We start from the raw sequence: 21,641 nt of genomic DNA on the forward strand, positions 1-21,641 counted from the left end.
TAAATTAAATACATTTGTGCTTCCCCAATTATTCTGGTGCAATTTCTTCCGCAGTGCTAACATGTCTGGGTGCATTCAAATTCTGCATTTTAGTTGAGACAAAAACTGGGCTTAACAATCCTATCGTTCCTGATTGTTAACTCGTCCTCTCCAGATTCAATTCTCTCTTTCAATTTATTTCTGAGATACAGTACAGTTAACCTGAAACTAAGCTAACATCACAAATGGCCTTCATACTTTTTATGATCCTGATTTATTTGCCTTCAAACGACACAGTCGACTATGACTGATTTAAAGCTTGGCTGAATGGGATCTACTGCATTGAATGGTTCAGGTCATACATCTGAGATAGATCTTATAAGGCCGTATATGTGGCGAATGCTCTCATCGAACCGCTTTTAAGGTGAAATATGGTGTGACGGGAGGGTCGCTATTATTTATTTTCATAAATGACAAATCTTCGTCGATTAACTGAAAAGTATTGCTGTATGCAAATGTTATTTTTTGAAACAATTATTAAAAGTAACTGTCAAATATAGTGGTAAAAACATTGAAAATTTAATAATGATTTGATATTGGTTATAAGATTTAACCTAATATCTCATATAGGTAAGAGCTTTCTAGTCTCAAATCCATAAACAATGAGCATTCGAATTTGTGAAGACCGACGATAAACCTTTGTATGGTCAAGCAAGGTGTCGTTGGTTTTCACCTGCACTGCACCTTAATCATCAAAACCTGTGAGAGGAAACACGTCCCAATATCTCCACATACTCACAATGAACAATGAACAAAGATCCCTAAAGCCTTATAGTTTTACACATGCGTAGAGGGATTTGGAAGATGGAAGCATAAATATGCATGTGTATAAGCTGGCCTTTTTGGTTCGCGCCAATAAATTTGCCTAGTAAAATCGGTTTTACATTAAATCATGCGATGTATTATGTCTGATTTCTTTCATAATATATTGGTATAATACAGTAGTACAGTAGGTCTCATAACAAGTTTTACTACAATTTTCAGCCAGAAAAACATGGAGCAAGAAGGAAAACTTTATTGTCCCACAAAAAAAAATGTATTGTTTATGACTAGAAATTAGTTATCTAGGCATTCAATCATTATGTTCCTCACTGTAATCATGTATGTTCTCTATGTTAATAAATCAATCAATAATAATAACAAATCTGCATTTACTTGTATTGTGTAAGTTCGACCACCAACACATCTGGTTGCTTCCAATACTACAACATTAAATCCGTTCTCTTCCAAAAGATTAGCTGTACATAAACCTATAGAATAGACAATATAAAATACAGTACACTAGATTTACTATGGTACTGTAAATGATATATCTCCTCCTACAGTATATACCATAATAGAAATGTAATAATATCGTCACTCGTCACACGAACCGGCAAATCGTCATTTTTTGTATATTTCGAAAGTATTTACTGTATTCTAAAGAACAATTGATGCAAATATCAACTGCGTATCTTATTTCATTAATTAATTATTTTAAGTATAATTTGGTGAATATATTAATTATGATATATAATCATTCGTCACATGAAGTGCCGAATATCATGAGTAAAACGTGCATCATGCATACTGTTTATGCGCCTCAATACGGCGAATATGCAATTCGTCACTCATATGTGATCTGATTGGTTTATTGCATATCTGGAACATTCCATTATTTGCTAGCCAATTTTCAGTCCCGCGAAGTTAAATTGAGTATAGATTATAGAATATTGAACAGTATTTTACCCAGTAAAAACTGATTTGATAAATTATTTAGTAAGCTAATTATATAAATACATTTCAGGAAATTTAATGCATTGTTTCGATGTTTGTTCTTTTGTACGTTCACTCGAGCACTAGCAAGAACATTAAATTAAATTATGGCACTGACAATACACGAAACGGTATGCTAACGATTAGGCCTACAACAATGTTATAGTCCTAAATTATTTTGAAATATTTGATGTGATGCTTATAACTTATGAAGCAAATGCGAACAATGTGGCCTTAGTCTTCGAATTTTGGTTCTGATACAGATAGTTATGAAGTATATCATTGTAACGGTAGTCGTGTCGAGGGCCAAGACAGTAATGATGGCACAAAATTATTCAATGTACAAAATATAATATTTATTCAATCAAAAGTAATATTATAAAACAATGTGAAAATGTAGTGATTCTGACTGATGTTATAGTCTCAAGAATCAATACCCGAACTAACTTCCTTAACTACAAAACATATATTTATATTAAGGGTACAGGAAGGATGACTAATTAAATGGTACCACATCCTGATTGACTTTCCTTGGAAGACCCACCTCAGGAATGTAGTGTTCCAAGTTAAGTAGACATCGGGGAGAATAAGGGGTGAATATAGCCTGTGTGACTAATAGGGTTTGGTCCCACCATGTTACAATCATAGACTATGTAAGATGATGGGACAAAGAAAGACGATGATAATTTAGTTATTAAACACATTAAATTATTTAGGCATCTATGTTTTTAAATAATTTATCTTGGGAGAGGACGGCCATTTTTAGGGTTAATCTCTAACAGTTATAATACAAGATATCCCGTAGGGTCAGATCTAATGCCGTATGTTTTTCACATAATTACCATATATCTATTATGTAATTATTATCTATATATAAATTTACGTAAGGGCAAAATTCGGTAAATCGCGCCTTACTTCTATAATTTTTACTCGATGGTATATAAAGTTGGTTCGTACTTTCGGTACTGATTTTAACCACCTGATGTAACCCTGTTTACTAATTAAATTAAGTTAGATAATAAGTTATTGACGGTTAAAACGAATTTAGGTTCCAAGATTTGCCCCAAATAGGGGTGTTTTCCGACCGTGGTATACACTGTATAATGGATGTCCGTCTTGAAAAATACCCGCCACAAAAATGCGAGGAGGCTTCGCATTTTCCTATCTCCTCCTACGATAATTGTTTTTAATGGCTGAAAACCGGTTGAACAGCTAGAGTACACCATCATAATGTTGAAGACAGGCCGATTTTCTTTAAAAAATACTATTTTGATACATTTAATATACGTTTTTACAAATGTATTGATTTGTGATGAATGGAACATTCCAAATTATTTGGTTTAACCATACAGGTATAGATTTAGATTTATGGGCCCCCTTGGAGAATGAACATAAATAGTATTGCAATGCTGTACAATACTGTTAAGGTATTAACCACTTTTGATCGCAATTTGAATCGCAAATTTCTTACTGTGAGTGTTGGTACTGTTAGATGTAATATAAAAATATATACAAATAAACTTTATTACTGTGAGTGTGGGTAGGCCCTACTGTTAGATTATAAACATATAATATACAAATAAACATTCCACATTATTTGGTTTAACCATAGAGGTATAGATTTAGATTTATGGGCCCCCTTGGAGAATAAACATAAATAGTATTGCAATGCTGTACAATACTGTTATCGGTAAATCGCGCCTTACTTCTATAATTTTTACTCGATGGTATATAAAGTTGGTTCGTACTTTCGGTACTGATTTTAACCACCTGATGTAACCCTGTTTACTAATTAAATTAAGTTAGATAATAAGTTATTGACGGTTAAAACGAATTTAGGTTCCAAGATTTGCCCCAAATAGGGGTGTTTTCCGACCGTGGTATACACTGTATAATGGATGTCCGTCTTGAAAAATACCCGCCACAAAAATGCGAGGAGGCTTCGCATTTTCCTATCTCCTCCTACGATAATTGTTTTTAATGGCTGAAAACCGGTTGAACAGCTAGAGTACACCATCATAATGTTGAAGACAGGCCGATTTTCTTTAAAAAATACTATTTTGATACATTTAATATACGTTTTTACAAATGTATTGATTTGTGATGAATGGAACATTCCAAATTATTTGGTTTAACCATACAGGTATAGATTTAGATTTATGGGCCCCCTTGGAGAATGAACATAAATAGTATTGCAATGCTGTACAATACTGTTAAGGTATTAACCACTTTTGATCGCAATTTGAATCGCAAATTTCTTACTGTGAGTGTTGGTACTGTTAGATGTACTATAAAAATATATACAAACTAGACATGTAACTCGTCACTTTGACGAGTTTGGTTATCCGCCGCGCAAGTGGTGCAACATTAACATTAAGGGGATAGGTTGAGGACAAAAGGAAGTGTTCACGTTGGCATTATGACCTGAACTGAAGAATATGATATGTTGTTATTGCTGAATTTTATTATTTAAATTCATATATAGTATACACAGTCTAATCTGTATCCATATCACATACAGTGTAGAATAGGTGAAATTACGGGACCCGCTATTTATTGCAATTTTTAACATGTTGACGGTTTTAAAATGAAACGCGAAGGTAGCAATTCCGAAAGTAAATTATCTCAGCAACAACGTATTAGCGTGTAGAAGAAATTTGAATACGTGAAATATTGATGCGCGCTCTTTTAAATGTAATGAATTATGACGCAAAAGATGAAAATACGACCTTTTTTATTTAACTGGCCATATGATGACGTCACAACATCCGATTGGCAACATTTTAACATAATTTCGTATCTACAATCCAATAGCTTCCAGAAAAAGTTTTAATCGTGATTATCACATTTTATTCTTACGAGCTATAACAGATTAAAATTTACTGTAAAGATGAAATTGATGCCACACGTGATTTCAATTTTTAGGCATGATGACGTCATAAAAATTAAAATATTTTTCACTCATGCGAAAGATAGTTGATTGACCTAGACAATATCAAAATCGGGGTGAAAATGGAAAACGGATAAGTGGAGATGCGCTCTATTCAATGTGATGAGCTATGACGAAAGATACAAAAATCCTAAATTTTATATTCGCGTGGCCATACGATGACGTCACAATGTCCGGTTAGCCATATTAATACCTGATCCGATATCTACAACTCATCTACTTCCAGAATATGCCATCCACAAAAAGTTGACCGTTTAGTTTAGAAATTACGACTGTTTAAAAAAAGGCATATTTTAAACGAATTTTTTAACCTTTTCATAAAAAACGCGCGCAAATTGTCCAATTCGACGTGCTCGTATGACGTATCTTTAAGTCGAAATTGTTAAAAATTTGGTAAAATTACATGAAAAGGCTGGAAAAACATAAATCACGCGAAAAAAATACGTTTTCAATGCTACGTGCGCACCGCACACGTAAAAATGTGCGCACGCGTGGGAATTTTTTACATGCTTAAAACGACATGAAACGCGTAGAAAGTTGATTATAAATTAGTTTCGCGCATTTTGAAATTTTAAATGCGCGTGCGCGCGTAACTTTGTGTAAAACACGCAATTTTTTTTCAACAGAAAGTTAGCGCATGATATAAATTAAACTTTTGCAAAGTTTCAAGTTGAAATGTTATTTGGTTTTCGACATATGTTCAATACGAGAAAATCGTTAAATCGCGCGTACGTCACTTTGCGCAATTGTAAACATCATGAAAAGCTTCGCTTGACGACGTTACATAAATGTCAAAATGTTAACATAGTTAACAAAATGTTATGTTTGCAAGTTTCAGAGAAAAGCGTTACACAAAAATCATACAGAAAGAAAGAAGAAGAATAAAAAGTTGATGATGATGATGATTTCGTACAATCACAAGAGGTTATCCTGCAACTTCGTTGCGGATAACCAATAAACTTTATTACTGTGAGTGTGGGTAGGCCCTACTGTTAGATTATAAACATATAATATACAAATAAACATTCCACATTATTTGGTTTAACCATAGAGGTATAGATTTAGATTTATGGGCCCCCTTGGAGAATAAACATAAATAGTATTGCAATGCTGTACAATACTGTTAAGGTATTAACCACTTTTGATCCCAATTTTAATCGCAAATTTCTTACTGTGAGTGTTGGTACTGTTAGATGTAATATAAAAATATATACAAATAAACTTTATTACTGTGAGTGTGGGTAGGCCCTACTGTTAGATTATAAACATATAATATACAAATAAATAAACGTTATTACTGACAGTTGCTTCTCAACGTTTGTATTAATTAATAATTTAAAAATATATAAACGTCGTAGTGGTGTATCGTTACATGTACTTTACTATTTCAATCGACTATGACAGTGAGAGTTTTAACAAAGTACCGTATTAAATCGTAAATGTTTTACTGTATTTAGTGGTATATTATTTATAGGCCTATAAAACATTAAAAACAATATTTCGTTACTGAGTGGATAAGAATATATTTTAAAATGTTTCCTCTTTGTACCTATCTTCTTCCCCCATCCCTCAACCCTTAATGTTACATACAAAACACAAATTGGGTTTGTTTAAATGAGTCCAAATAAAAAAATTTGACTCATTTTGTTTCTCTCTCGGAAGTAATTCCCAGGGTGCTAATTTTGGTTGACTACATAAATCATTGTGTATATTTATTCGTTTCTGTAAACGACAATGTATTATAGTCCTGCGGTACGTACATTTGAAATCTCCATTTTTTTCTCGCTGGAAATACTGTGTATTCGAGAACCATCTGTGGGCACGACCTAGATGGTACGCGAGCGAAGCGAGCGTGCCATCTAGTTACTGTAATTATAATAATTTCGTATAGCTCAATGTGTAATGAAAAACGAATTAGCCGATGTCTTCGATTTATTCAATCTTGTAGGAGACCGGAATCGGAAGTTTGTGGCATTGCTGTCAATGGTATTTTCGTATATAGTTGCAAAAATGCAAAAGGGAGCTAGCCGTGTGACTCTTCAAGTTTTTAAATCATGTAGGGGGCGAATCGGAAATTTTGGAGATACTATCATGAAAAAGTTGCGGTCAATGGAATTTCAGTATACTCCCAAAGGGTAATAGTTACAATGTAAAAAAGAATTATGTCATGTGGTTTTTCGCATGATTTTGAATCTTGTAGGGCCCAACGGGCATTTTTGGGCTACTGTCTAGAGCAACTTACAAGATAAAGTTGCTGTCGTGAGTATGTTCGTATATCCCAAAGATGAATAAATATAAATTTGAGTTAGTGTGTACCGACATTTAGTGTTTACCGACATTTAGTGTTTACCGACCAACCAACCAATATTGTTGAAAATGTTAAACAAGACCAAAATAATCAGCTTTCGCTTATTCCGAAACAAACAAACTAAATACCATAACAGACCAAAAAGAAGGAAAATGATTTAACAAAACAATTCGTTTTCAAGCGAAATGGAATCTATCGATCAATAATGAGAAACCAAATGATTCCGGCCAAAGAATCAATTTACAGAAAATGTGAAAATTATAGGCCTAGTAGCAGAGACCATATTTTGGTGTAGGCCTACACGTACAGTAGGTATCTCGATGATAAAATAGAAAGGTAACCATACATTTTATATCAATATATTATATATTAAACAAGTTCAGAGTCTCGGTGAAGATCCTATGTTTTTTGTTTTCTTGTGTTATAAGTTTCACCCACTTTTATTTCTTCGTCTGTTCAAATGTTTATTTACAATACATTGCACATAATAATAATAATGTGGAGCATTGTAACGCCATACAGTACATTATACTTCAACAGCATTTTTGGGCTACTGTCTGGAGCAACTTACAAGAAAAAGTTGCTGTCATGTCAATGGTATTTTTGTGCATCCCAATGTGTAACAGTTACAATGCAAAATAAATTAGCCGTGTGGTTCTTTACATGATTAAATTGTGTATGGCCCAATGGGCATTTTTGGGCTACTGTCTGGAGTAACTTACAAGATAAAGTTGCTGTCAAATGTTATTTTTGTGCATCCCAATGTGTAGCAGTTACAATGCAAAATAAATTAGCCGTGTGGTTCTTTGCATGATTAAATTGTGTATGGCCCAATGGGCATTTTTGGGCTACAGTCTGGGGCAACTTACAGGATAAAGTTGCTGTCAATGGTATTTTTGTGCATCCCAATGTGTAACACTAACAGTTACAATGCAAAATAAATTAGCCGTGTGGCTCTTTGCATGATTAAATTGTGTATGGCCCAACGGGCATTTTTGGGCTACTGTCTGGGGCAACTCACAGGATAACGTTGCTGTCAATAGTATTTTGTGCACCCCAATGTGTGACAGTTACAATGCAAAAGGAATTAGTTATGTGGCCCTTGACATGAATAACCCTATTTATGAGTGGTCACTTTGGGCTACTGTCTCGGCCAACTTGCAGGATAAAGTTGCTGTCATTGTTTCAACATTGTATACAAATATGGGGACGATGTCCAACAACGTGGACTTTCACATGAATAAATCCATTATTTACCCCTCCTATTTGGTGTCTCCAGGGAAAATTTACAGGATATGACCTTGCAGCAATATTGATTATTGAATCTTAGCTATATATCTACATAATCAGCCCATCAAACCTTTTGTGGCTTTTCACATAAATAAACTTTCTGGGCATCCGGTCTAAGAGCGTCACTAAATATCTTTGGGGGCATGGCTATACTAAAGACTATGATATCGTATACTATATAGGGTAGTCTGCACATTATTCTCTGATATGCCCTACAATAAAACCACATTGTTACAATGTCACATTAAATTATTAGTAAATAATTTAAATTAGGCTTTTAATACGGATACTGTATTACAAAAGGCAGATAACACATTTAATGTTATCTAATAAATACTATTGGCCATGAATGGCTAAATGATTGTATAGGCCTAATTTACTAATATGCTGAAAAAGCTGTATACTGTATGTACAATGGACTGTCTAAATTATTTTTCAAGGGAATATTGAATTAAATATTTATTCTAACTATCTAACATAGCCTTGCCTTATGTAGAGATCAAATAATGTATACATTAATAATTAAATTTAATTAAATGAACCATTACATTTTTTGCTTTATTTAATACAAAAGTTAAAATGATGTTTGTATATCAGTTACGCTACTATAAATTATATTTTGCATCTGATTTGTGATTGTATTTGCATTTTTAACAGAATAATTTGTTTACCTTATATTATTATCGTTAGGGCCCTATCTAAGATGTTTACGTGGGACTACCTATTCATTACCACGCAAGCAGACCGCAGCAAAAAAATAGAATAAAATAGGCCTAACCTACTTTTTAATCTTATTTTTTTAGTCTCCTATCAAATTCATACGTATTTATAGGCAATTGACCAGATCTGAGTAAAATTACCTAAATTACCATGTGGTGTAAAATTACTGATTTCTTTCATAATATATTGGTATAATATTAATACAGTAGTTTAGTTGAATGCGACCTTTCATTTCAGGGCTTGCCCTGGACCCCGGCCTGAACCCTGGCCTGGACGCGTGTTTTTTTTTCCACTCGCCCCAACCCATGTATCGTCATCCCGGTCCATGCCGTTTATAACGTAATTATAGCCCTATTATATCATGCGTTTATATTGCATTTTTTATTTTAAAAAACGGTAAATTATAGTAACGTTTTAAAATGGCGTAAAATGACAGCTAGACGGCATGGACCGGGGCAAGTGGTATTTTTCTGAAACGATTGAACCATACTAGCCCCAACCCATGTATCGTCATCCCGGTCCATGCCGTTTATAATGTAATTATAGCCCTATAAATCATTCGGTTATATTGCATTTTTTTTTTTAAAAAAACCTTAAATTGTAGTAACGTTTTAAAATGGCGTAAAATGACAGCTAGACGGCATGGACCGGGACAAGTGGTATTTTTCTGAAATGACTAGACCCTACTCGCCTCAACTCACGTATCGTCATCCCGGTCCATGCCGTTTATAACGTAATTATAGCCCTATATATCATCCTGTTATATTGCATTTCTTATTTTAAAAAACGTTAAATTGTAGTAACGTTTTAAAATGGCGTAAAATTACAGTTAGACGGCATTGACCGGGACAAGTTGTATTTTTATGAAATGACTGGACCCTACTCGCCCCAACCCATGTATCGTCATCCCGGTCCATGCCGTTTATAACGAAGTTATAGCCCTATAAATCATAGCCCTAGTTAGTCTAAGCCGTAAGTATAAAATCATTTAATTAATATATTACACATATTGCGCCCCATACATGTGAATGTGAATGTCGAATAAGGATCCAACTTCACACAAAAAATTGAATATCGAATAAGGAATAAGTAACCAACATCACGCCGCACAGTGGGCCAGAATTGGTTCAAAGTGTGCCAAAAGTCTATACGCATGAATAAATACTGATTACGTTAATTTTTAAAGGATCTAAGGGGTTTTCAGACCCGTAGAATTTAATGGAAGTATTTTTAAATAGGTATGACGTAATACAAATGGTGTTTTCTGATAGGTTGAGACGAATGTCCTTGTAATTCTTAAGTCGATTAATATTACATTCACTATTGGAAGTGTAAGGGTTTCTATTACCCAGAGAAGCGTGGAATGAACATTTCCCTCTTCCTTGCTACACCCAATAAATCCAACTGGAACATTTTCTTAATATATTAGACGTCATAAAATACTAACTTTGATACGATGGCTTTAATTCTCATTGCAATATCATGTGTGATTAATTTGCATCCATGATTGAAACGTACTTAAATTTTTTAAGGTCCACTTAAAGTTCAATGAAAACATCTTTTTAATGTACAGTATTATGTCATTACAAATACTGTTTTCTGATTGTGTGAATAATATTAATATTGAAAATAGGTTTTTATTGCATGTTACAAGTTAGGGTTTAAATGACTGAAATACATTACTTATGTTGTCGACACGTTTTCCTTGCATGTTTTCGTCTATAGACTTTATTGTCTTTGTTCCTTGCTTCTTGAGCCTCTTCTCTCATCATACCTATCGGTAATACAGGACTCAAAATGATTGATGAACCATCAACTAGAAGAACATGTACACTCACTGGCATTTTATACCATGGATAGAGTTGTAAATATAAAATATAACTCTGCTGTTTCTCGGCAGTAGTCCCAAAATTGGGGTATTGCTAAACTGCGCAAACACTGCGCAAACACTGCGCAAACAACAAAAAAAAGCTGCGCAAACCTCCTTCAAAACAATTATTATTGATTAGAACACAACTAGAACTATATAGGGAGACAATTTATGAGAAAAAAAATTTGAAATTCCTTTAAGTTTGCCTTTTTTTGGGTTAAAAACTTCAATTTTTGGGAAAATTACTGATTTCACAGCGCAAACAACAAAAAAAGCTGCGCAAACCTCCTTTAAATCAATTAATATTGATTAAAACACAACTAGACCTATATAGGGAGACAATTTATGGGGAAAAAATTTAAAATTCCTTTAAGTTTGCCTTTTTTTGGGTGAAAAACTTCAATTTTTGGGGAAATTACTGATTTCACAGCGCAAACCCCCCAAAAAAGCTGCGCAAACCTCCTTTAAATCAATTAATAGTGATTAGATAACAACTAGAACTATATAAGGAGGCAATTTATGGGAAAACAAATTTGAAATTCCTTTAAGTTTGCCTTTTTTTGGGTGAAAAACTTCAATTTTTGGGGAAATTACTGATTTCATAGCGCAAACCCCCCAAAAAAGCTGCGCAAACCTCCTTTAAATCAATTAATAGTGATTAGATAACAATTAGAACTATATAAGGAGGCAATTTATGGAAAAACTAATTTGAAATTCCTTTAAGTTTGCCTTTTTTTGGGTGAAAAACTTCAATTTTTGGGAAAATTACTGATTTCACAGCGCAAACAACAAAAAAAGCTGCGCAAACCTCCTTTAAATCAATTAATATTGATTAGATAACAACTAGAACTATATAGGGAGACAATTTATGGGAAAAAGAATTTGAAATTCCTTTAAGTTTGCCTTTTTTTGGGTGAAAAACTTCAATTTTTGGGAAAATTACTGATTTCACAGCGCAAACAACGAAAAAAGATGCGCAAACCTCCTTCAAAACAATTAATATTGATTAAAACACAACTAGACCTATATAGGGAGACAATTTATGAGGAAAAAAATTTGAAATTGCTGTAAGTTTCTTTTTTTTTTTGGGTTAAACACTTCAATTTTTTTTGAAAAATTACAGATTTCACAGATTTAAAGGTTTGCGCATACCCCCCAAAAAGCTGCGCAAACCTCCTTCAAATCAATTAATATTGATTAGATAACAACTAGAACTATATAGGGAGACAATTTATGAGGAAAAAAGATTGAAATTGCTGTAAGTTTGTCTTTTTTTTTTAAATTAAAAAATTTAAATTACAGATTTCACAGATTTCAAGGTTTGCGTGGCATTGATTCCTTACTTTATTAAGAATTTCAGGGTCTGTCCTTACATATGATTGATTGTATTTAGAGTTCCTATGTGGTGCAGTTACGTTTAACACTCCTCTGTACTCGTGAACAGCTACATATTTTCCATTTATTGTGTCATCAATGTAAGTAATTTTCCGTTCGTAATTGGTGGCACATTTCCTAGAATAATAGCAATGGACATTAATAGTTTTTAACCAAAAAAAAAGGCAAACTTAAAAGAATTTCAAATTTTTTCCCCATAAATTGTCTCCCTCAATTGTTCTAGTTGTGTTCTATCAATATTAATTGTTTTGAAGGAGGTTTGCACAGCTTTTTTTGTTCTTTGCGCTGTTAAATCAGTAATTGTCCCAAAAATTGAAGTTTTTCACCCAAAAAAAGGCAAACTTAAAGGAATTTCAAATTTGTTTTCCCATAAATTGTTTCCTTATATAGTTCTAGTTGTTATCTAATCAATATTAATAGATTTAAAAGAGGTTTGCGCAGCTTTTTTGGGGGGTTTGCGCTGTGAAATCAGTAATTTCTCCAAAAATTGAAGTTTTTCACCCAAAAAAAAGCAAACTTAAAGGAATTTCAAATTTGTTTTCCCATAAATTGTCTCCCTATATACTGTAGTTCTAGTTGTTCAATATTAATTGATTTAAAGGAGGTTTGCGCAGCTTTTTTGGGGGGTTTGCGCTGTGAAATCAGTAATTTCCCCAAAAATTGAAGTTTTTCACCCAAAAAAAGGCAAACTTAAAGGAATTTCAAATTTGTTTTCCCATAAATTGTCTCCCTATATAGTTCTAGTTTGTTATCTAATCAATATTAATTGATTTAAAGGAGGTTTGCGCAGCTTTTTTTGTTGTTTGCGCTGTGAAATCAGTAATTTTCCCAAAAATTGAAGTTTTTCACCCAAAAAAGAGCAAACTTAAAGGAATTTCAAATTTTTTTTCTCATAAATTGTCTCCCTATATAGTTCTAGTTGTGTTCTATCAATATTAATTGTTTTGAAGGAGGTTTGCACAGCTTTCTTTGTTCTTTGCGCTGTTAAATCAGTAATTGTCCCAAAAATTGAAGTTTTTCACCCAAAAAAAGGCAAACTTAAAGGAATTTCAAATTTTTTTTCTCATAAATTGTCTCCCTACAGGTATATAGTTCTAGTTGTGTTCTAATCAATAATAATTGTTTTGAAGGAGGTTTGCGCAGCTTTTTTTGGTGTTTGCGCAGTGTTTGCGCAGTGTTTGCGCAGTTTGCGCAGTTTAGCAATACCCCCAAAATTGTAAAGGGTCTAAACACGATTTGTATGATATTGCTACTAAAATCATATGGATCCTGTGTACTAGGTTTACATCCAACCCGCAAATTTCAGCGAAAGTCTCCTTTTCCTGGAAAGATATGCAAGCTGTGTTACCATCGTTTTCCTGAACCCTATTTAGGTTCATTTACTTTCAGTCATATTTCTTCTTTAAATCGATCGGTTTTTTTTTCTCCATATCGGCAACAATAGCTTTTTCACTATCAGACAAAATACACAACTTTTTTATTCTGTACCCAATATGAATTAGCATTTCGAAGCACCTACTCCATTTGTGTAGTGGCAAGAGTCCTATAGCTGTAGGCTTCTTCACTTAACATAACTTAACTTAACATACATCGCAGACTAGTTCAATGTAGGTAATTAAACCAGCCGAATAAACAGCTTCAAAAGTTGTATTTTGATATGGAGTCCATGTTACGTGTACCTACACTTATGAATACTTATTCTCACACTGGTAACATTCCCTTTTCCAATACAGACGCGTCATGGAAAGGTTTTCTCTTCGTCAAGTTTGCGCGATTGCGGTACATTAATGTGTCAATGAATGCATTTATTTTAAAACGGCACGTATACGGACATTTAAATCGCTTCCTATATGCAATGTCGCAAATTGTCGCAGCCAAATTTGGTATTAACGTAAAGCTCAAGCTTTGCTCGAAATATTAATGTCAAAATTAGCGCATGAATCGACGCGAATCCAAACTATTTTAGTAGTTTTACTTAAAATATACGATTTTTTGGTATTTTTGGGCTATATTTGGTGCCTTTTAACCCCAAAATAAAGCAATAATGGAAATTTTAAATTTACTGCCTAATATGATTAATAACAGACAACAATTTCATGCAGTATCAAATCCGTTGCTTTTTTCTAGAAAAAATAACAGCGAATTTATCAAAACTGTTGTTTTTGCTCATTTTTTAAGTGAAATTATGTCATGGTTTATTCAAGTTTCCATGGTTACAAGACACTATTAAAATTTAAAAAATATAAAATTATTAGTGGATTTGTATAATTTAAGATGTCTTCTCCTAATTCAATATTAAAAAGTTTGGATTGTCACATTTACCATTTTGGACTTTTGGCACACTTTGAATTGATTCTGGCCCATGTGCGCCGGTGGGTGGAGCTCCACTTTCTATAGTCTATAGGCCTAGGCCGTATGTTCGCCGTGGTTAGGATTCCGGCACCGGAACTCAACTGCCCAGCGTTAAGGAATCCGACACGCTATTGCGCATGCCCAGATCGAGGTAATCGGCGACTCTATACTTCAACAGCGATGGATCATTTCATAGCTACTAGCCTAGATGCCTATAATACGGGATTCACTAATCTAGGCTAGGGCTACCAGTTAGACGTGACCAGTGGGGCCTATTTATTTTGTAATTAAAAAGTGGTTGCTTCATTCATATATAAACTTCATATCATTATGAATTATATAATTACATGACTAGTTTATGATTTTTCATAACGCATTACAGGGCCGTAGCCAGGATCTGTCAAGGGGGGGTTCGGACACTAAGTATTTGGGTCACTGTCCCACTGTCACTGTGTTTCCCTTGTGGCCCGGGCAACAGCCTTAATTTCATACTAAATGTTGTTTCTGCCACTAAATTGAAATTGAGTTCCATTTCATCGTATACCATCCGGACACGGAACTTGATAGGCTTAGTCATAAAGTAGTTACAGAGTTGCAGGGCCTTTTATCATTGTTGAATGTTTTGATATTAGCCTAATTGTTAAAACGACCTTCACAACCAAAATATTTCTTTGTAATAAAATCTATTTTAAATGGAACGCTACAAAAATAATCCACTGCTTTATCAGAGCATGCATACCTAATAACCAGACAAGAACATGTCTTTATTACACTTTACTATCAATCTATTTTCATATCACGCAATCCATTTTTCAACAATACAGTAGTATAACAACATTTTGATTGAATAGTGAGGGATTAGTTACAGTTTGACTTTGGTAAACAATTGGTAATTTACTGAAAATCCAAAATGAACTTGTGTTATAATACAAAAAAAATTATTCAATCAAAGAAACGCTCTACTACACATGAGAAATAGATGTCGGTCGATAAACTTCTGACGACGACTAAAACAACGACAATCAGCTAAATGTTAGTAATTTTATTTCATCTCTGGCTTGTTACATTTTTCATGACACATTACCGGACTTCCCCCTCCTCTCGCAATGAACGACAGTACAGATCCTCCCTATCTAGGCTCGTGTATGTAGCATACTATTATTCACAAATTACGCACGCATAGCAGTGTTACTAGAACCATCACAGATTACCTCTAATGGATCAATCATTCACACATGATTTAAAAAATTCATCGACAAACGAAATATAGCCTATATTCATTCCTTTTAAATATTAGGCATATTGCCAAGGCTAATAATCGATTTGTCCATAATTATTGCGTTTTGCCGGGGGTTTTCCATAATCTAAGGCCAATTTTTAGGCCAAATCATAATTGTGCGTATAGTGTTGTATTTCCGATGCGTGTAGTACCCTATTTATCTTCATTTCCGTACGTTCGTCGTAAATAGGCCGAGTTTCCGTAGTAATTTATAGACGTTCCAAAATTTGAACCGTGTTATACCGGTGACAGAGCAAAGTTTGCTTCTTTCTGCAAATTTCCTACCCCATTATTTTCTTTGTTTTATTTGGAGTGTGGTTTAAAACAATACTTTTGTAAAGTTTATAGTGGATAAATGAAAATGAATTTTTGGAAAATGTGGTTTTAACATCTGACTTTATTTAGCATTTTTAAATGAATTAAAATTCCAAATTATACAATTTAACCTTTTGCTCAATATATTTATAGCAACTGCTTCATATTTTTTGTACAACTTTTTAAAATTATTAATTGATAATTAATTTACATTAATTGAGTACAGTTATTAGAATGTATTACCGTACCAAAAGTACCTTAATCGGAGACTTCCCCGCGACGTTTGCATTGAACGAAAAAAAATTTATCATAAATTTACGTGCGAGAGTACTATTTGCGGCCATCTAGGGGTGTCATTTAACAATTTGCTTGCTCAAATACTCAGTGTCTACAGCCCTGGAGTCTTTGGGCAACCCTCTTAAAATAGTCCTGCGACCGCCCCTGATAGCTCTATCTATATTTATTTACAGCAATTTGTTGAGGAAACTAAATATATCAATGTAAATAGGTGGTATTGATACAGTTGAGTAGGCCTACGTATCGGCTGGTGGTCTAGAAAAAAATAATCGAATGCCATAGGCCTAATGTAAACTACAGTACATGATACCATAGATATTATAGTGTAATATATTAAATTCACTATAATCCTCTATGATGATGATACACTATACTTCATAGCCACACATAAATATTGTAGGTAACCGCAGCGTTCCATTTTTTGATGTACGTCGGAAGGCTATATACTTTATGCATGCTGACTGCCAGTGATCGAAACAATTAATAGGTACGCGGTTGTCTAGCGGTGTTCTTTGTACGATTAGTTCGTGCCCAAGCTCGCGTCAATATCATGTTACATCCTGGGACCAAAAATTCGTATTATTTTTCAGGTGAAAATCGGCAACCAATGAGTTATTCACGAACGAGTTTACAAATTTTTCAATTTACAAACAACCTTTTGTATTGTGGGGCACGTATTTGGAGGATTTTCAGAGATGAGGGTGTGGTGAGGTATTGTGGATGTCGGGGATAGGGGTTCGCAGTCGGTTAAGGGGGGGGGGGGGGTGTCGCTGTAAAGGGGGGTTCGCCCGAACCATAAAAACCCCCCTGGCTACGGGCCTGCATTATACTGTACGGTACATAACAACATGCAATCACAAGTTGATTTGTTGACGGCAACAACCGCGTGGATGTGAAAAAACTGTTCGGGAAGTCAGGGTCGCAACGCTAAAAACAGCATTACGATTCTTAGATAGATACTGATACTTATTAATATCATTATGATTATTTTAACGCGTGGCGTAGTATTATTTTAATTATTAATTCATTCATGTATGGCATAGGCCAAGTTTCATCCATCGCTCTCTCGCTCGCGCAACGACTATCTAGGCTACAGTAAATCCCTATAACACTCCGACTCTCGGCGGTGGTGTGGTGTGTGTGGCACTATTAGCGCAAGCTATAATTCACTTCCCAGAGCTCTGGGCATGCGCAATAGCGTGTCGGATTCCCTAACGGTGGGCAGTTGAGTTCCGGTGCCGGATTCCTAACCACGGCGTAGTATGTTTGCCGCAAAATATCAAATTTTCCCAAATATACTTACCGCTTATTCCTCCTCCGACCACTACAATGTCTTTGTGATGAGCCATCAGTAATCAAACTTAATCGGTCAACTTATCGCCAATATAATAGGGTTGTTTATATTCCACAACTCTACAGATCACACATAGAGCGATGCAAAGCGAATGTATTTTTTAATAACTGTCAATAACTCAATACAACAACATGGAAATCAAAGCAACAACGAACAACGCCAGTCCATGAGGGCGCACTGGCGTATGACATGGCTAAAAAGTACCTTTGCTAAATAAATAAAAACCAAAGAACTTATAACTTCTGGCACTAGTTCCGTTTCGCACCTGTCATTTATTTTGACTCAACATTTGTGAAGTAACTTTTTCGTGAGTACCATTAAGTGTCACTTATAAACTTGTTTCGTCATGCATTGCAGAGAACGAATAAAATCGGTCCTTGATATATTAATTAGTGAACAACAGAAAGGATTTATTAATGGGAGATATATAGGCGAAAATACAAGACTTATGTATGATATTATTCAAATTTGTAAAAAGAAGAAAATTCCTGGTCTGCTTTTACTGATAGACTTTGAAAAAGCGTTCGACTGCATTTCTCACACATTTGTTAACTGCGTTCTTAAACATTTTAACTTCGGACAATCCATTAAAAAATGGGTGAACGTACTATATAAAGATGCAAAATCCTCAGTTCTCCGAATCATTCTTAATCGAAAGAGGATGTAGACAAGGGGATAGGTTCAGTCCCTACCTGTTTCTTCTTTGCGCAGAAATTTTATCCTCAATGATATCTGAAAATAAACAAATTAAAGGAATATCAATTGCAAATCATGAGTATCGATTATCTCAGTATGCGGACGACACTGTATTGTTTCTTGACGGTAAAGAAAAGTCAATGCACGAAGCATTTAAGACTCTCGACGTATTTTACAAAATGTCCGGGCTAAAAGTGAATGTGAACAAAACAAATGCTGTCTGGGTTGGCTCGTTTAAAGACCGAGGTGACTCAATGATGCGAAAACTATAATATAAAATGGATCAAACATGGAGAACCTTTTGAATCATTGGGTATTCGCTTCAGTACAAATTTAAATAAAATGATAGATTTGAACTATGAAGACGTATATAAATCAATAAAAAATACAATGAGACATTGGTCAAAAAGAAACTTAACTGTTTTGTTGGGAAGAATCACGGTAGTTAAGTCTTTATTACTGTCCAAACTTACCTATATCCTTTCGACATTACCCGATCCCCCTGAAAATGTAACAAAATCACTTAAGTCAGAACTATATCGTTTCATATGGAAAGGGGTGAATAGAATATCCAGAGATCAACTTATACAAGAAAATAAATTTGGAGGCTTACGAATGGTCGATATAAACGCATATATTCAATCGGTAAAAATCACGTGGGTTAGACGGTAAGTAACGTCCAATGAGACGGGATGGGCTCTTTTAGTTCCACTCGTGTTGAATATTCATAAAACTTGGCTCATAGAAGGCGGATCATCGAAATTAATCAAACTAGCGAAGGTTAAGCCTTACAATGCATTTTGGCTGAATGTAATAAAGGCGTGGTGCGTATTTGTGAAACACAACACTCCTATGAGCACCGAATCGATATGTAGACAAACAGTCTGGATGAATGACAATATTAAAGTCGGCGGAGAAAGTATCTACAGTATTATAAAAACTGGAGCAATCATGGGGTGAATTTTATAAATGATTTAGTTGATAGACATGGAATAACTCAATTAAAACAACTTAGTAAACATCATAATCATCAACTTTCTTCAATATGAAGGCCTAATACATGCGGTCAGACAACATACGTCTTTATATCAAATTTCTCCAAAAGGAAAAATAAATAGCCCACTACTACCTTTTAACCTTAGCGTAGTAATAAAAAATAAAAAAGGATCAAAGCTAATTTATAATCAACTCTAGAAAAAAACAATCGAAAGCTAAAATTAAGTGGGAGAAGGCATTGGATACTTTATATGTTGATAAAGAGTGGGAAATTATTAATACCATGTTTTTCTCACTTACTATGTCCACACCACAAATCTGGTTTCAATATAAAATTGTGCATAGAATTTTAGGTAATAACTCCTTTTTGTATAAAATTGGGAAATTGACTCACCTTTATGTGCTTTATGTAAAGCAGAAACAGAAACCTTAATACATATTTTTGCACAATGCTGTAAAATTAAAATATTTTGGAGAAAGATTAAACAATGGTTGAAATCATATTTTAATATAAATGTAATTATCAACCCAGAATTATGCCTTTTTGGAGTTAGAAAAAAAACATTTAAAGCCCTAAATACTATTTTACTAATTTGTAGACACTACATATATAGCTGTAAAATGAGAAAAATTAAGCCTAATATTGCTTGATTCGTGAATGAGATTAAGTTACACGTTAGGCCTAAACAAGAAGAATTTATTTTGAAAACTAAAGGGGAGCATCATACTTATTTAAACAAATGGAGTCCTTTCTTGGAAAAACATGAACTTATTGACTGGTAACTTTGCATTAAAAATAAAAAAGGACTTAGTACTGTTTTTTATATAATGTTTTTTTAATCTTGAATTATTTATAGAACTTTTATCATCTGTTTATTTAGTAAGTAATAACTATTTATTTGAATAAGAAAGTTTTATGTTTAATTAAATAATTTTTTTGTGGAAATATGCTAAAAAAAAAAAAAATGACAACAAATTATTTATAGACTTTGTTTTTAAGAGAAAAGAAAAAGTAGACTTATATTTATTACATTATGAAATTATTTATATTTTGTTCTTAAGAGAAATGCATATTGTGTATTACTATTAATAAGAAAGTGTTATTATTTTAAGCTATTTTTTAAATTAAAATATAAAAGTGTTCAATAAAAAAAAAATAAATCCTTTAAACTGATGAATTTACAGACGTGTTTCTCGCAAATCGTCTCGAGAATCGCATACTCCCAGGAATATATATATATATATAAACCTTATTTAGACACGAAACTGATGTGCAGTACAATTCGTTCAATCAATATTGATTGTTTTTACACAAGTTCGTGATACTGTATTACAAAAAAAAAAAAATCAACACCATATAAATGCGACAGAAACAAAAAAAATTGAAATTGAAAAGAAACAAAATTACAGCAGAATCTCCTTCATCTGACACCTCTATTTATGGTACACCATACCGGTACTTCCCGTGTAAACGGAAACCCTTATCGAAGTGTATAATTTATGGGAATTCTACTGTAATACATAATAAATCTTTTTGATTTGTATGTACACCATCGTAGATACCCTTATGTTTTACAATGCATTTTTCAGATACTTTTTAAACAACTTAACTGAATTTGGAAGGGTATCAACATTGAGACTATTCCATATAATTGCTCCACGATAAGACAGACTTCGTTTTTTTAAATCAGTTTTTGGCTTCGGGATGAATAGATGTGTATCACTGTGCCTTAGATTATAATTTATATCATTGTATGTAAATACATTATTTAGGTAAGGTGGGGCATTATCTGTCAAAACCTTATATATAACCATACAACATTCATATCTATCTTGATAAAATAAAGGTGACCAATTAATTTGTCTTAGTGCCTCACTACTAGGTTTGTCCCATGTTAGACCACATACGATTCAAGCTGTTCTGTTTTGGATAGTTTGAACTCTTTTCATTAGAGTTTGACTACTATTTCCCCAAATTATGTTACAATAGCTCAAGTAAGGTATTACAATAGAGTTTGCAATATG

The 21,641-nt window shown here is 33.7% G+C and overlaps 2 protein-coding genes across 4 annotated transcripts in view; one reads left to right on the forward strand and one right to left on the reverse strand.

Annotated features, from left to right (window-relative positions):
* LOC140055766 (amine oxidase [flavin-containing]-like) overlaps nt 1-18,008 on the reverse strand; it is an 84,223-nt gene extending 66,215 nt beyond the window's left edge. For both annotated transcript variants that reach the window (XM_072101167.1, XM_072101166.1), the window contains exons 1-2: nt 17,874-18,008; nt 1,195-1,289 (exon numbers count right to left, since the gene is read on the reverse strand). In XM_072101167.1, coding sequence (XP_071957268.1) covers nt 1,195-1,289; nt 17,874-17,919 — 141 coding nt within the window. In that variant the 5' untranslated portion in view covers nt 17,920-18,008. The remainder of the gene's footprint in view (nt 1-1,194; nt 1,290-17,873) is intronic.
* LOC140055767 (uncharacterized) overlaps nt 1-21,641 on the forward strand; it is a 52,953-nt gene that overhangs the window by 22,069 nt on the left and 9,243 nt on the right. The gene's annotated exons all lie outside the window — the stretch shown is intronic.

Source organism: Antedon mediterranea, chromosome 7 (assembly GCF_964355755.1).
Source record: "Antedon mediterranea chromosome 7, ecAntMedi1.1, whole genome shotgun sequence".
Lineage (NCBI taxonomy): Eukaryota > Metazoa > Echinodermata > Crinoidea > Comatulida > Antedonidae > Antedon > Antedon mediterranea.